This window comes from Sminthopsis crassicaudata, chromosome 4 (assembly GCF_048593235.1).
Source record: "Sminthopsis crassicaudata isolate SCR6 chromosome 4, ASM4859323v1, whole genome shotgun sequence".
NCBI classification, from domain to species: domain Eukaryota; kingdom Metazoa; phylum Chordata; class Mammalia; order Dasyuromorphia; family Dasyuridae; genus Sminthopsis; species Sminthopsis crassicaudata.
This window is the reverse complement of record NC_133620.1, coordinates 133,440,558-133,457,441: the sequence shown is the minus strand read 5'-3', so window position 1 is coordinate 133,457,441 and position 16,884 is coordinate 133,440,558. Positions and strand designations below refer to the sequence as shown.

General features: G+C 36.2%; 1 protein-coding gene across 11 annotated transcripts in view; it reads left to right on the top strand.

Moving 5' to 3' along the window:
- The window catches only part of TULP4 (TUB like protein 4), a 196,817-nt gene extending 179,933 nt beyond the window's left edge, over window positions 1–16,884 (top strand). For all 11 annotated transcript variants that reach the window (XM_074309420.1, XM_074309422.1, XM_074309423.1 and 8 more), the window contains 3 exons: window positions 2,432–2,575; window positions 7,517–10,098; window positions 13,193–16,884. In XM_074309420.1, coding sequence (XP_074165521.1) covers window positions 2,432–2,575; window positions 7,517–10,098; window positions 13,193–13,309 — 2,843 coding nt within the window. In that variant the 3' untranslated portion in view covers window positions 13,310–16,884. The remainder of the gene's footprint in view (window positions 1–2,431; window positions 2,576–7,516; window positions 10,099–13,192) is intronic.

Below are 16,884 nucleotides of genomic sequence, written 5' to 3'. Positions count from 1 at the left end.
CAGATTCAATGCAATTCCTATAATGTACTAATTGATTTCTTTATGCAAGATAAAATTATAATAGAATTTTTCTGAAGGTGACAAAAGATCAAGAATCTTACTAGAAAGAATTTTTATGTGGGAAGAAAGGTTCTAGATCTCAAATAATAGTAATACAGTGCCATAATCATCAAAATAACATGTTAATCATTAAAATATGTACATATTTTAAGTGCATAGGTGAAACAGATTAAGTATACAAGTTCTCAAAGCTAATAACATAGTGTTTATTTTTTTAAAACTGAAGAAAACTTAACTACTGGAATGAGGATGCATTATTTGACAAAAATTACTGGAAAAATTAAAAAGCTTTCTGGGAAAAGAGACTGGGAAAAGTAACATTTCACATAACTTCAAATGAATGAATGACCTAATTATAAAAGATTATGTCATAAATTAAAGGATCAGACACCTTTCACAAGTATGGTTAAAAGGAGAAATTCTTAACCCAACAAGGGATAATAAAGCTCTTAGGAGATAAAATTAAAATTTTTGATTATACAACACTGAAAGTTTATGTGCAAATTGAATCAATATAATTAATATTAGAAGAGGAAAAAGTATTTGTAGCAAATTTTTGAAATCCAAGATATGTGTAGTCTTCTACAAATATAGAAAATAAGATTCATTCCTTAGTAAACTAATAACTTAGTAAACTTAGATACACATAGCCAGGCTGTAAAAGAAGAAATGCAAACTATGATTTAACATAGGAAGAAAATGTACCAAATACTAATAATAAGATAAATGCAAATTAAAACAATTTTAAAGTTCTATTTCATTCCCATCATATTTATAAAGATGGTCTTTCTTTTGATGATAGTGATATGTGTTATATCAGGTCTGAGTCTTTGAATAATAGACAAACTTTGCTGATTTTTCTCCTATGTTTAATTCTATTACATTATTTCTATTTCACAGTCTGAGTGAAATTTCAGTTTCAAATGGACAATTTGTGGAACATGAATTAAATCCTTCATAGAGTATAAGAAGTATGTCCTGGGGTCATCCACATAGAAGTTATCCTTTTCAAAAGAGAGAAATCAATTGATGTTCAGCAAAATCTTGCTACCACCTTAGAATGCCACTTGTCTAATGCTTCCTGCTGTTTCTAGGACTCATTCATCATTGAGATGTGCCACTAAGAACCATTATTTTGTCTTCAAAATATTATTTGACACTTCCAGTAAGCAATCTACCAACATTTTTCCCTTTTTGGAAGGTTGCTGATAGAGCACATCAGAAAGAATTGTTAGTATCTTCTAATTTACATTAGATAGAAGTATTCAAAACATCAAGATAAAATAGTTATTACCTTAGGCCTTCTGACTCCAAGTCTATACTCTCCCTTCTATTAGAAAATGTTGCCACTCTAAGCTTTTTCATATCTAGCCTTATTAATCTGAAAATTTGAAAGGAAAAAATATGTAGATCTCTACTGTATAATAATTATGCACAAGAATCCCATTTGGGCAGTGGGGAACTAGACCTTTCATTAGTACTTGGAAATTCTAGTGCAAAAACTCCTTCCACCAATGTAGTCCAGTGCCTGCTCTAGGTCTACAAATACTTTTCCCTCTTCTAATATTAATTATATTGATTCAATTTGTACATAAACTTTCAGTGTTGTATAATCAAAAATTTTGATTTTATCTCCTAAGATATAAGAAGATATTACATATCTTCTAATTTACATTAGATAGAAGTGTTCAAAGCATCAAGATAAAATACACACGTAGCAACTATGATACTAATGATTTCCATCCATGTAATTTTCATGGTTTCCAATCTTTGTTAAGCATCAGAATACACAATTATACTGCTTAGTTATTTTATTCTCTTACATCATTCTTATCAAATTTCCTCTTGGATCTGTACCTTTTAAAGTTTTGAATATTTTACCTCAGCTTTGTGGCTTCTTGTAAATGTTTTTTTAAAAATATTCTAAACTTGGAGGCAGCTAGGTAGTACAATGAATAGAGCACCAGCCCTGAGGTCAGGAGGACCTGAGTTCAAATCTATTTTCAGACACTTAATACTTCCTAGCCTTGGGCAAGTCACTTAATCCCAATTGCCTCAGCAAAAAAAAAAAAAAAAAAGAAAAAAAGAAAGAAAGAAAGAAAAAAGAAAATTATTCTAAACTTGTGGTTTTGTATAAAACTACTAGCTAAATGATAACTAGAACCACAATTTTAAATTTGAATTTAGAGATTTAGTTTATTATTGTCTTAAGTCCCATCTAGTATCAGAACCAAGATTAGAAATTTTGCAGTTCCTTGGTATGCATTGGTTTAGAACCAACAACCTTTCTCTTCGCATTTTCACGAATGGTCTGATACTTGGAATCTGCTCATATATGTCTGCTAATCACTATATTCTTTCTTCCCATTAGTAATCTATAAAACCAGCCTACTGCATCTTCAACCTAGACAGATGACCATATATCTCCCAGAAGTACGCAAGATTTCCATGGATTATATTAATTTACCTGTCTTCAACCCTAATGTTTTCAGTGAAGATGAAGATGATTTGCCAGGTATGCAGAATGTGGTAGTTTCTATATAGTTGTATAGGTCTTTGGTATGGGCATGTATTTATAATTGTCTTTACTCCATTCTCTCATTTACCAAAGACACATTTTCTTTCTTAATAACAGAATACCAAATAGGAAACATTACTCAAGGATTTTTAAAAGAGGGGAAAATAATACAACACAGGGTAAATAGCAGCATCTACTAATGTCATGATAGATTTATAGTATTCTAGAAAACCATAAGCTGCTCCACAGTTGTAGCAAGGATGCAGGCCATTCCAGTCTCCAGTAGGTGTCACACAATGTTGTGTCTACCATAAAGAAGAGAAATTGTTACAAGATGATGATGAACGATATAGAAATCATGATAATGATACTTTACATTGCATAGGACTTGACCTTCCACACCTTATATTTATATAATGTTTTAATAGTTTATAAATTCTTTCCTCACAGCATCTTTTTTTTTTCCTGAGGCAATTGAATTAAATGACTTGCCCAGGTCACACAACCAAGAAGTATTAAGTGTTTGAGGTCAGATTTGAACTCAGGTCCTCCTGACTTCAGGGCTGGGGTTTTCACAGCTACTTTTTGAGATCGAGATTGCAAATAACTTCACAGACTCAGGAGGTTAAGTGATTTATTCAAAGAACTGATAAAAGATAGAGCTAGGCTTTGGCCTTAGGCCTTCTGACTCCAAGTCTACTCTCCCTTCTATTAGAAAATGTTGCCACTCTAAGCTTTTTCATATTTAGCCTTATTAATCTGAAAATTTGAAAGGAAAAATATGTAGATCTCTACTGTATAATAATTATGCACAAGAATCTCATTTGGGCAGTGGGGAACTAGACCTTTCATTAGTACTTGGAAATTCTAGTGCAAAAACTCCTTTCACCAGTGTAGTCCAGTGCCTTCTCTAGGGCTTATGACCTACCTTCAGGATTGAGAAGCTCCAGACTCACTAGTTGCATATATCAGAGATAAGGGCTGAATAAATTTCTTCCTGACATCAAGGCCACCTTAAAACACTACATAAAATTACTTTATCAAAAATATACTTACTATTGATATTTTGTCTCCATTCTGATAATCATTTCCTCCCTAATTTCTTTCTTCATTTATGCAATTTTGATATTAAGGACCAAAGCCATCACTAATTTCATTTTCTAAGAATGTGAACAGCTATAGACATTCCTTACCTTATCTGTGTGGCTTTTGTAATTCAGTGTGGTTTCTGTAATTCAATTACAGCCTTTCCTAATGTCTTAACTACCAATCCGGGTAGTGGTAGCAGTTGTAATATCACCCACCCATTTGACCATTGTCCTGTCCTCCCTTTTTTCCTCACTTGTCAGGAGATTTCTGCTTTGTCCTTTTTTAGGGTAAGAAGAAAGAAAGACTGAATCTTTTGTTCAACACAGTCATAGTTCTTCTAGTCCATGGATTGGACTTCATTTAAGATTTCTGCCTTGCCATATAGGCATCCTTTCCCAGCTACCTTTCAGTTCCTTGGGTAAAATGATGCTTCAAGGGAAGAATCATTTTATTATTTTAAGTATTATAATACATCATTAGAATTAGGTAAACTGTATTGACTAGTATAGGGTTCCTTAAATGATCTGTCTTTAGAAATATAAATATAGGGAGTACAAAGACAAATTTGTTTTTGTATTATTGGATATGAAGAAGAAACTGTTAAAGTACCTTGGTGAACTTAAATGCACCAAATTTACAAAATATTCGCTTAAGGATTCTCAAAGTATGAAATAATAGTTTTGTTCCTAGAAATATTTCATGTATCTCTTTATGGGGGCCTTGTTAATTTCAAATTTAAGCTTTAGATGAATTAGTGGAGAGACATAACTTTCTCTTGAAGTAGGTCTCTCCAGTGATTTAAAGATTTATTCAAAGGGCAGGTAGATGGCACAGTGGATAGAGCACTTGCCCTGTAATTAGAAGGACCTGAGTTCAAATCTTGCCTCAGACAATTGATACTAGATGTATGACCCCTCGGGCAAGTCCCTTAACCCCTCATAAAGTCTCTCAAACAAGCCTCTCAAAAAAAACAAAACCAAAAATAATTTAGAAATAAAAGATTTGTTAAATAATTCTCTTCCAGTTAAACAAATGTACCTCACTCTCTGGGTAACCCTGGGCAAATCATGTAATCCTGTTTGCCTAAATTTCCTCATCTGTAAAATGAATTGCTGAAGGATATGCAGCACTCCAATATCTTTACCAAGAAAACCCCACATGGTATCATAAAAAGGAGAAACAACTAAAACTACTGGATAGTAACAACAATGTCACTTAAGCAACATTAATCTCTGCAAACCCAGGTTGATTCACCATTTTATTTTTTTAAATAACAGCTTCCCAAATACAGTTAAACAATTAAATTTGCAAAAATGGAATTTATCCAGTATTTTCAGGGATATGTCTACTTTATAAAAGCATTAAGCACTTCCTATGTACCAGTCACTGTGCTTAGCACTAGGCATGCAAATACAAGGAAAAAGAAAAAGAGTCCCTCTCCTTAAGGAGCTTACATTCTGACAGAAGAAGGCAGTCCACAAAGGAGAGCTAAAAAGTAAGGAAAGAAGTACTTACATGAGAGCCTAGTGTCAAAGTCTAGAAAGTAAGAGGCAGAGTGGGAAAGCCAGTCTGAATCCCTCCACAAAAGGGAAGTCACTGGAGGAATTCACCAACAAAAGAAGAGATCTAGTCTGGTGGACAGGTGTTCCAGGATGAACAGGCTATAGGAGTTGGATATTCCAAGTTAAGAAGATCCTCACAAAATAAACTTTACCTATAAATTAATTGATCCTAAATGATAAAATCCTCAGGAATTCTCATGAATCAGAATTACATTGTAGAGTCTAAATCCATCACTTTTCATTGTAGATATAGTTATCAATGCAGCTTTTGCAGCAAAACAATTTTCATGCAATGCTTACTCCTATAAATTTTATCTACTATAATTAACAGGTGAACTATTCAACTAGAAGAGTTGTGGCCTTACATTTGGTCTTTTCTATTACATTTCTATATTGTTGCTCTGTAATGATTTTCTGAAAGAACCCCCATGCAATTTCATGTATATGTATGTATGTGTATATATACACACACACACATATATATACATACATACATACACACACACATATATGCACACATACATACAGAAATATCTCTACACACAGGTGAGCCCTTACACATATATACTCTGGGGAAATTGAAGACTAGGAAGAAAAATGACTGACTTGTTTAAAGTTACAGGCTAAACGATCCTTAGAGCTCCAAATATATGATGACTACTTTTTTCAAGCTCTTTGGCTGCTAATAAAATTGGAGCTGATTTGATGGTATAATAATCATTGTACTCTGCATGACATATATAACCCACTCTCTTAATTTTCCCCTCTTTTCTTTGCTATCCATTTAGTAAGTTATGAAGATCTGTTCTACTGTGAAGCATTAGATATTATTTCCTGATGTGATCAGATGTTTGGAAAGATCAGGCAAATAACTTCATCTTTTAAGGGAAATTCATTATTCTTGTTGACATCATATAATTAAAAATACAGTTCTTAGAATATACATAACTACACAAAATCTATTCTTGCATTTTTTTTAAAAAATGTCATATATTCCCTTTAAAATGAAAAATCTCAAAATTAGGCTTTGACAGAGATCATGGATGGAGTTGTAATAATTCTTTCTGTTAATAGGTGTATAGAATTGCCTAAAATCTGAAATGACAGTATTGTTTATAAAAATTATTCTTTGTTTCAGAGGAAAGTATACATTTTCAAAGCTCTTTTTGTCCTATATGAAAAACAGAAGGGGAAAGGAATAGGTAACATAAATATCAATCTGTACTTCAAACGCATTTCACTTCAAAAATCCAGAAACTTGTTTCAGCTATGAAGTGTTACTTATCTCTGTGCTGGATGCATTTGCACTTCTGCCTTGAGACAAAATTGCCTTCATGTTCCCCAAGTCTTGTTCATATAACCAATATCAGACTTTCATATGGAAGTAGCTTGTAGTTGGAAATAGCTTCTATTTCATAGCATTCTGAAGCTGTCCAGTACTTTTCATACCAATCAGCAAACATTTATGAAGCTCCTTTTACATGCCAGACTTCAAGAAAACTAAGAATCCCAGAATAGAAGCAGAACAATCCCTGTCCTAACAGAGCTTACCTTCCAGTGAAGAAAACAAGGCAGACATTATCTAATTTGGTCTTCCCAGAATCCTTTTGAGGTGGCTTGTCCACAATTAAGGAAATAGCCTCAGAGAGGCCATATAATCTGCTCAGGGTCACACAGCAAACACACACTAGCACCAGCACTAGAATACCAGCTTCTACTCTGACTCCAGGGAGCTTTCTGTTATGTCTCCCTGATCTTCATTCTTTGACTACTAATTGCCTGTTGGCATTTAAAGTAAAGTCAAAGGGGCACAGTGTCTGACACTCTATAAATGCTTATTCTTTTCCCCCTTTTCATCTAGTACTCTTCTTTCTTGTGGCACATAGTCAACCACTACTGGCCCCAATTGACTCTTCTTTTCCTGAAACAACAAAGGTTTTTAGCTAACAAGACTAAACTTGCATGCTTCTTTTTTTCAGAGGAGGTCTGGAGTGAAAAGATGCATTCATGAAATTAATGTCTTCCCTATGTAGAGTTTGAACATAGCATTCCTTTATTGAGGGGCTTATAATCACAAAGAAGGCAGCTTCCTTATATTTCCTAATGGGCCATTCTAACACAGAAAAATAGGGCTGTCATTCACAGAGAATTCATCTTGTGTTAAGATCCTAAGTATCAAGTCATGATGATTTTCTGTAATTTAAAGAAAAAAAATTTTGCCCTTCTGAACTAATTTCATTTCACTGTTTTGTAAGCAGGTTTTTTTTTTTTTTACTCTTTCTTGTAGTTACTGGAGCATCTGGAGTACCTGAGAACAATCCCCCTTGCACCGTGAACATTCCCATTGCTCCTATTCACAGCTCAGCACAAGCTATGTCCCCCACACAGAGCATAGGGTTGGTGCAGTCCCTCCTTGCGAACCAGAATGTGCAGTTGGATGTCCTAACCAATCAAACAACATCTGTGGGAACAGCCGACCATGTAAGCGATAGCACTATCCAATACCCAGTCCCCAACAGATATTCTAGTCCGGGACAGGTGATTTTCGGAGGAGTAGAAATGGGACGGATGATTCAGGCACCTCCTCCACTTTCCCTGCCACCACAGGGGGCAATCCAGCTGTCTATGGGCGATCATGGAGACAGAGAACACGAACACCTCCAGAAGGCAACAAAGGCCCTAAGGCCAGTACAGCAGTTAGCAGCAGAAGGGGATGCTGTGGTCTTCAACACTACCCAAGAGATCCAGATGAATAAATTGAACCCACCACCCCCTTACCCAGGGACAATCCCAGCTGCTCCCACCACCGCAGCCCCTCCTCCCCCTCTGCCTCCACCTCAGCCTCCTGTGGATGTTTGTTTGAAAAAGGGAGACTTCTCTCTTTTCCCCTCTTCAGGACATTACCAAACCCCTCTTGGCTATGAGAGGATCACCACCTTTGACAGCAGTGGTAATGTGGAGGAAGTGTGTCGGCCTCGGACTAGGATTCTGTGTGCCCAGAACACTTATACCCTTCCCGGTCCTGGAAGCTCAGCCACTTTGAGGATCACAGCCACTCAAAAGAAGGCCCCACAGCCCTGTTCTAGTGCGACCCTCAACCGGTTAACTGTTCCCCGCTACTCCATCCCATCTGGGGATCCACCTCCTTATCCAGAAATTGCTAATCAGCTGGCACAGGGGCGAGGAGCTGCCCAGAGATTAGACAGCACCCTTATCCATGCAACTCTGCGTAGAAACAACCGAGAGGTGGCTCAAAAGATGGCTCAACTGGCAGACAGTCAGCGGGCTACCTTGCAGCACCCACCAAAACCTAAGAGTAGTGTAGTGACTGCCCAATACCAGCCAAGGCCACCCGCTGCTCTGTACACCTGCAGCCAGTGCAGTGGCAGTGGGGCGAACAGTGGTGGAGGGAATGTGGGTGGCGCCAGCTCCAACAGCAGTACCTCCGGCCTCAGTGGCGGTGTGCGTCCTGATCTGAGCTCCGTGGGCAGCTCCCAGCACAGCTCGGTCATTGCACACTCGGTCAGCACTTCACCCTTGACCTCCCAGTCTTCATACAATTTGCTGAGCCCACCTGACAACTCTCGTGATCGGACAGACTATGTCAACTCTGCCTTCACAGAGGATGAGGCTCTATCCCAGCACTGTCAGGTAGAAAAGTCTGTAAGGCATGCTGCGCTAGCTGAGGCAACCCTGGGAGTGAAACGGCCACCCCCTTATCAGTGGGACCCTATATTGGGAGAGGATATTTGGGTTCCTCAGGAAAGGACAGCACAGAGTTCAGTGCCCAACCCCCTGAAACCTCCGCCTCTGATGATTGGTCAGGCTCAGCACCTGGATGTGTCCCGAGTGCCCTTTGTTTCCCCCAAGTCTCCAACCAGCCCTACTGCCACTTTCCAAACAGGCTATGGGATGGGAGTACCTTTTCCAGGAAGCTATAATAATCCCCCTTTGCAGGGAATGCAGGCTCCCTGCTCCCCTAAAGAAGCCTTGTCCCCCACACAATTTGCACAACAGGAGCCCACTGTAGTACTTCAGCCAGGGTACTCATCCAACCTTTCCTATTGCCCCTTGCCACCCATGTACCCAGGAAGCAGCACATGTTCTAGTTTACAGCTGCCACCCATTGCCTTGCATCCTTGGAATTCTTACAGTGCGTGCCCACCTGTGCAGAACTCCCAGGGCACTCTTCCTCCCAAATCACACTTGGTTGTGGAAAAGCCTATTGTATCCCCACCTCCAGCTGAGCACCAAGGCCACCTGGGTACAGAAGTGATGGTGGAGACTGCAGACAATTTCCAGGAAGTCCTTTCCTTGACAGAAAGTCCTATCCCACAGCGGACAGATAAATTTGGGAAGAAGAATCGTAAGCACTTGGACAACCGTCCTGAAGAGGGGAACGTCCAGGCCATCACAGAGGGCAAGGGGAAGAAGGAGGCCAGGACTCTAAGTGATTTCAACTCCCTCATCTCCAGCCCCCGACTTGGGAGAGAAAAAAAGAAAGTGAAAAGCCAGAAGGATCAGTTGAAGTCTAAGAAGCTCAATAAAACAAATGAATTTCAGGACAGCTCAGAGAGTGAGCCAGAACTGTTTATCAGTGGGGATGAGCTAATGAACCAGAGCCAAGGTAGCAAAAAGGGGTGGAAAACCAAAAGGAGTTTGAGGACAGCCAGTGAGCTGGAGGAATTCAAGTGCCGGAAAGCTAATGAAAAGGAGGATGGGAGGTTGGGGAGTCAGGGATTTGTGTATGTGATGGCTAATAAGCAGCCTTTGTGGAATGAGGCAACACAGGTGTACCAACTGGACTTCGGAGGGCGGGTGACTCAAGAATCAGCAAAAAACTTCCAGATTGAGTTGGAAGGGAGACAGGTAAGAATGCTTTAAAAGTGGTAGATAATTTATTTTGAAAAACCACATCCCAGAAATCATCTTGCCTCACTTTTTAATTTTAATTAACAAAAAAGTTATTTTCTCTCCTTTCTCCTTCTACCTACTAAGAAAAAAAAAGAAAAGAAAGAATCCTTATAACCCCAAAGTATAGTCAGGCAAAAAAATTCCTAGTATACCCCATTACTTCTCTATTAAGTAATTTGTCCTCCCCACCCTTTCTTCTTCTTTACCTTCCTTTCTTTCTTCCTTTCTTCCCTTTCCATCACTCTCCTAAGTTAGAAATGCAGCAGCCACTCATGGGACCCAATCCATTGTTGACTGGCACAAAAACTTTGACCTGCTAATGTAGGCCAACTCCCTTTTCCTTTGGCAACCTCATGGACTATTCCCAGAGGTTCTCTACATCGGTGTAAAACCTTGTTCAGCTTTAGCTTTGTTACAGTTCAGAACTTCTAAACTCTAGTGATCCATCAACTTCACCTTATTTGGTGATCACAGGCATCTGCCACCACACCTACCTTGGATTCACTTTAAACCAGAAATGTTTTACTTTTTAATTTTAAAAAATCCTTATGCACAGTGGCTTAAAAACTAACATTACAAAATATGAATTCAAAATAAATATATAATAATGAAAAATCAGTACATATTTTTATACTAATGTCAGCAATGAAAAGGCTTTAGTGTATTCATTATTTTTAGTAATACTGACAGTTCATAAAACTTTGTACAAAAGCAAACCCCAAGAATTTTGTTCTACATGCCAATAATTGAACCATTAATTAAATAGGGCCCAAAGGAGACTGGTAATATAAAAATATCTATAGCTTTCTGAATAACTATCTTTCATCTGGCAGAATTCCTTTCCACCCTGACTTTGACTGAATGTGGTCAAACTCAAATGGTCTGTGGCAGTGAGATTTTACTTTGACATTCATGAATCTGTATGTTAAACCTCAAATTAAAAAAACATCCTTTTTTCTACCTTTTTAACAGCCTTCTTATCCAATTAAACTTTTTATATTAGATTCTATATTACTAGATTGAAAAAATGAGTCTGCTTTTAAATTTTTTTGTTTCTAGGAAATTCTGTTAAGACTGTTAGCAGACGGATAGAACTAAAGCTTCTTTGAACACTGCATGATTCAGAGTAGAAAAGTTTTCCAGGATATACCAATAAGCAAAAATGAAAGCTTGTCAAACTATCATCAGAAATGTATTTTGAGCTCTGAAAGTTTCAGCTGCTTTTGTTTTCCTCATTCAGCTTTCATTTCTGCCCTGCTTTGCACTTTTAGGTTTGAAAAGGGAATAGAAATGTTAATTTATTATAAATGAGCTACTTCCATCAAAATTTGGAATTTCTTAGATTGATTTTATAGGTCAGAAATTGGATGAGCTCTGTTAAAAGTACTTTCTCTCCAAGTGATTTGTCTATTTCAAAGTTCTGAACCTTTTCAGTTCCTTGATTGGGTTGAAAGAATATTGGGCTTTAAGGGACAGATTTTCACAAAGGTTCCATAAAATTTTCACAGCAGGTAATTGTTCCTTGACTGACTAGGAGTTATCTTTTAGAGAAAGGAAAATAATTATACCCATTAGAAATAAAGTTAGCTTATGATAATTGCCTCCTCTATTAGAGAGGAAACAAAATGGGCATATAATTAATGAGCATCCTGGAAATCAAGAGTACAGAGGTTCACATCTCAACTAACTCACCTGTGGCCTGCCTGACTAGGAAAAATCACCTGACTTCTCTGGACCTCTTTCTTGATCATTAAAATACTCTTATCCAGATGATCACTGTTTCTTTCTTGCTCTAACTCCTATCATTCTATATGTTGATTTGTTTAGCTTGTAAGTTTCTCAGAAATACTATGAAATTTTCCTAGATAAGGAGAGTAGTGAGGAAAGAGAAAGAGACCCCTTTTCCATATAACTGAATCTTATCATTGTTCAAGCTTAGGGGAAATAAAACCCTAATTGTTACTGTTAAATATTTACTGGTATCTAATTGCTGAATTGAATTTTTCAATTATTTTTCATATCACTTCAAATTTTGAATTAATTCGTAACTTCCTCTAAATTCTTTTCCTTTTTACATAGTCTTTATAAGAGATTTACAGTAAGAATATCTTTGGTGGAATGTTGACTATTAAGAGTTCCTCTGAACCTATCTTTTTGAGTTGCCATATTTTCTAGAGGCACTGGATTCACACTTAGCCACGCAGGAAGTCCTCAATGCATCAAAGATGATTAGTGTTTTACCCCTTCCTTTTTCCCCTTTCCAGCTGACATAAATTGTTATTTGCATCACAAAATGATTCCCTGTGAATTAAGACAGGTGTTGTCTAGGCTTATGCTACTAGGCCCTTGTAGATAAGGGAGGCCATCAAGTCTGTATGATCTAGCAGTTCCTAAGGCTTTTCTATCTTGCCTTGCCTTATTGCTTTGCTTTTCCAACCTTTGCAATCTTTACTGTACCTTTCCTCCCCCATGTCAAGCCCTATTAAGTAATGATTCCGATATCTCTTCCTTTCTTTGTCTTGCTGTCATAAATATGTAAACTTTTATAAGAATTGTGAACTTCTTGGGTTCTATATATATGTTCATTTCTCTTGCAATAAACCTAGTTTTTATATCAGTTTCATGAAGTTGTGATTGCCTGTTGACAAATGTAAAATGACATTATAATTGAGCAATTATTATAAACCATTATAATTATAATCATCATGATCGAGTTAGTCCTATTGTTTACCAAAATCATAGTTCCTGATCCTTCATTTTAAAAGAAAAAAATTTGCAATTATTGCAATAGCATGAAGTAGAAACCTGCTAGGGAGTATGAAAAGCAATAGCTATGTAAACTTTCATTCTCAGTTTTTCATAAGGACAAAGTACTGAATATATCAAACCAGAAAGTTTTGGTGATAGGCACAACTGGAAAAGCACTCAAGACTAGAACTATTCTCCCCCTCCCCCATAGATCACATAATTTGCATATCTAATTTTGAAATTCTTTTATGTTGAATTCTTTTTCTTATTTTGTTTCTTCTTCCCCTCTAACCTATTATAGGTAATGCAGTTTGGAAGAATTGATGGCAATGCTTACATTTTGGACTTTCAATATCCCTTTTCTGCTGTCCAGGCATTTGCGGTTGCTCTGGCTAATGTGACTCAGCGCCTCAAATGAAAAAAAAAATGATTCAAAGGAAAAAGAAACACAAACCTTTTCAAAGAAGTCCAATCCAGAAAATGCTGACAGACCCAATGTTGGGTATAACAGAGGTGCCTGCATGGACCAAAAGACAACAGCAAACTGGAAAAGTCTATTAGGCCCCCTAGAGAGGCCACTGAACTGTAATTGTTTTTGTTTATTTGGGTTTTTAGTATCCTTTTTTTTTTTTAAAGAACAAAAGCAAAATATAGTGCTGGTGTTTGAGAGCAAAGGGCTGGAACCATTCAGTGTTATTTTGGAAAGTGTAGCTTTGGCTTGTGGTGATGGTTCTATTGTGTTTGCTGATGTAAAGCTAGTGGGGAAGGGGGAGGGCTGGGAAGTGGGGTGGGGTGGGAGAACAGGACAACTGTCCTTTTTGGATAGACTGCCTTGTATCATGCTATTCTTTTAAAAATAAGGAACATACATGTAAGTTTTCATTCCCTCATTGCATCTACCTTTTATTATTACCCCCAACATTGACAATGGTGTAAAAAGAAAAGCCAAAAAAAGAAAATTCAAACTCTCACAGAAAATACTTTAAAATTCAGGTTCTGTTCATTGGCACCTGAATAATGCAGGCACCTTTTTTGGAATGGATAGAACAAACTGTGATTTCTAAATTCTAGGTTGTTACTACCAAGAGAATAATTGATTGCCAATAGACATTTTGGTAATAATCTCTGTGAGAGAAATCTGCTTCTGAAAGATAAATATTATTTGCTCTGTGATGAAATATGAAGAGGAAATGGACTGCAATTTTCTAATGTTGTTAATAGTATTGTTTGTACATGTAAGTGAGAGGCCTGTTGAGTCTTGGTGTAGATGAAGTGGAAGGGCTATACTCCTCTTTGAGTGATGAATGTTTAAGGTGAGTGATTTTAGGAGTTGCATAATATGAAAGTTTCTTAAAGCAATGCCAATTGTTTGTCATGATTGACTGAAAGAAGGTAAAGAGGCTGAACTTAAGAAATCTAGTTACTGCTCCCTCCCTCCTCTCCCCCCCCATGTTATTCTGGGAATACTTTGAACAGGAGGGTTGGATTAGATGACTCCTGAGATCCCTCCCAACTATGTTATTCTGGGATTCTGTAGTTAGAAAAGAGTGATTGATTGTTCTCCAGTCAGTAGTTGTAATTCCTGTGAGAACCAACAACAGTCTCCTGGAAGGTAGGACAGGGTTATGGAGGGGATGTTACTGTATGATTTGTATTTCCTCATCCTCAAAATATCTCTTCACTGCTCTCTCTTAAAGAGAAAAATGTTCCTAAATAATTTTTTCTTTGAGAGTATGCTTTACTATTCTCTGCTACATAAAAATTTTTAAATCCTTGAAGTGATTTTCCATTAGAATGGAAACTGTTAACTCATGTATTTATAAGGGCATATTAAGCAGGGTAGTAAAAGATATCAGTTTCACCAAGTTTTGAAAGTTGTCCTGTTGTTCCCCATGAATAAAGTTACTTATTTAATAGTACAGAGTATTTTGCAGAGGAATAAAGCCTTTACAAAAATCAACAACACTTTGAGGGCCTTAGGAATTACTATCAACAATTTGCTTAAATTTTTTTCAATGGATTTCTATTCCACTAGTTTGCTGCTATTAAGAAAGCTATTACACCCATCCCCGGGTTTATTTGTACATTCACTTGAATGAAAGCTTCTTAAATGAAAGGAGGATAGAATGATGACTGTGTGAAATACAAAACAGATCCATCACTAATGCTTCTTTTAAATATGATTTTGAATATCTGGGCATTCCATTTGTACCACTGGTATAAATGTCATTTTTGGTCTTCCTCCTTTAACTTAAAATCAAGATGGCTCTCCATAGCAGAGTGCTCCTTTTTTTTTTTTTTTTTTTTAAATCACCTTCATTCTGTACCTCTTTCTACCACCAAGTGAAAGAACGATTTCTTGGGCAATGTTTGGGCTCTGAAATCAAGATCTTAATTGATTTTTCTGAATACACAAGTTCGATATTGCTAAACAGTGTTCCTGAGAACATGCAAAATTTTAGTTTTAACTTGTCTACTAGTTTAGGGTCTTGTATTTGGATTTTGTTTGGAGACAGACAAGTGGAAAATGTTATAAAAAAAGTTAAAATAAATAAGTTCAAGACAAACATTTATTGTTAAATTCCCTGTTTGGTTTTATTAAAAAATAAAACAGCATCTAGGCATAAAAATCAGAAACAAAAACTGACTTATCCATTGCTCAGAGCAAGAGATTGTCAGTAGCCATTCTCTTCAGGCCCTTAAAAAAACATCAATATGATTTTAAGACATTATAAAGTTACTGTTTGCCAGCCAAAACTGAGATAACATTTTATATTTAAACGTTAAAAACCAGTTTTTTGGTAGATAAGTTCTTCTAGGAAGAATTTAGCAATGTGTCCAGAATTATCTAATTCTTTTATACATTAGTTTTCTGTAGCCTGATGATGGCTTTTCAATGCTTATTTTTAGTTGTGCAATAATTGTTACAGCCTAGTTTTTTAAATAATTTAAATGCAAATTCTTATTGTCCTAGAGACAAATTATTTATCTTGCTTAATGGAAAAAATGTTTTTAGGGATTATTTTATTACTATGTACTGGTGAGTTATACCCACTTTCTTATTTATATAAAAAGAGCATCCTTGTAACTAATTATTTGATAGCAGTACATTTTGCTGCAAGAATTGCAGAATGTGTATAGAAAGATTTTGTTTTTGCTGGACAATTTGCAACTTTTTATAATTTAAGGAAAGAAATGTTATTAATTAGGCAATTAAAAAAACAACAACAACAATATCTTTGAGTGTAATCCATTAAAACTACAGTCTCCATGTGATGATGTAATTTACCTAGATGTTTTCCTTTTGTGCTGAACTTTCTTTTTAAATAAAAATAGAATATTATGAGGTAAAGATGAGAGAGTAGGAATATCAGTAGGAAGGGAATTTTAAGTAATTTGCTTCAGATTCTTAAAAGCTCTGTTTAATTTTTGAAATGTGACATAAAAAGATAATATATAGATTATGTAATAAAAGATTTTCTAAATGAAGGTCAATACACAAGAGAATTTTTTGGAATCTTTATGTCAGATAAGTATGTAAATTATGTTTCAAAGATAATTAGCCTCTTAGCAAATTCTCAATCTGCTCCCCAAAAGACAAATATGCTCTGCCCCAAATCACTTTGTGTACTTTTTAGTACTTTATCTTCATTTGGGACCTCTGCAGTTCAGTGTCTAAGTACCAAACAACATGCACCTAGCATTTACCACCTATCATTTGCTCTATGAAGTATAGGGGCAGAATAACCTGGTACCAAAATAGAGCAGAAATTTATGTCTATAGTAACTCAACCTAGGGTGTTTTTAGATTAACAGTAATCCTTTTACTCATAAGAGAATTGTTTTTATCAGAGACCTAATTACTTTGTTGTTATGAAGTTTATATGTGTGTATATACAGTATACATAGATACATGCACACATATATAAGAAAATTCCTAATGGGAACTCTAAATTAAAAAAAAAAACTATTAATATTATAAGATAAAAATAT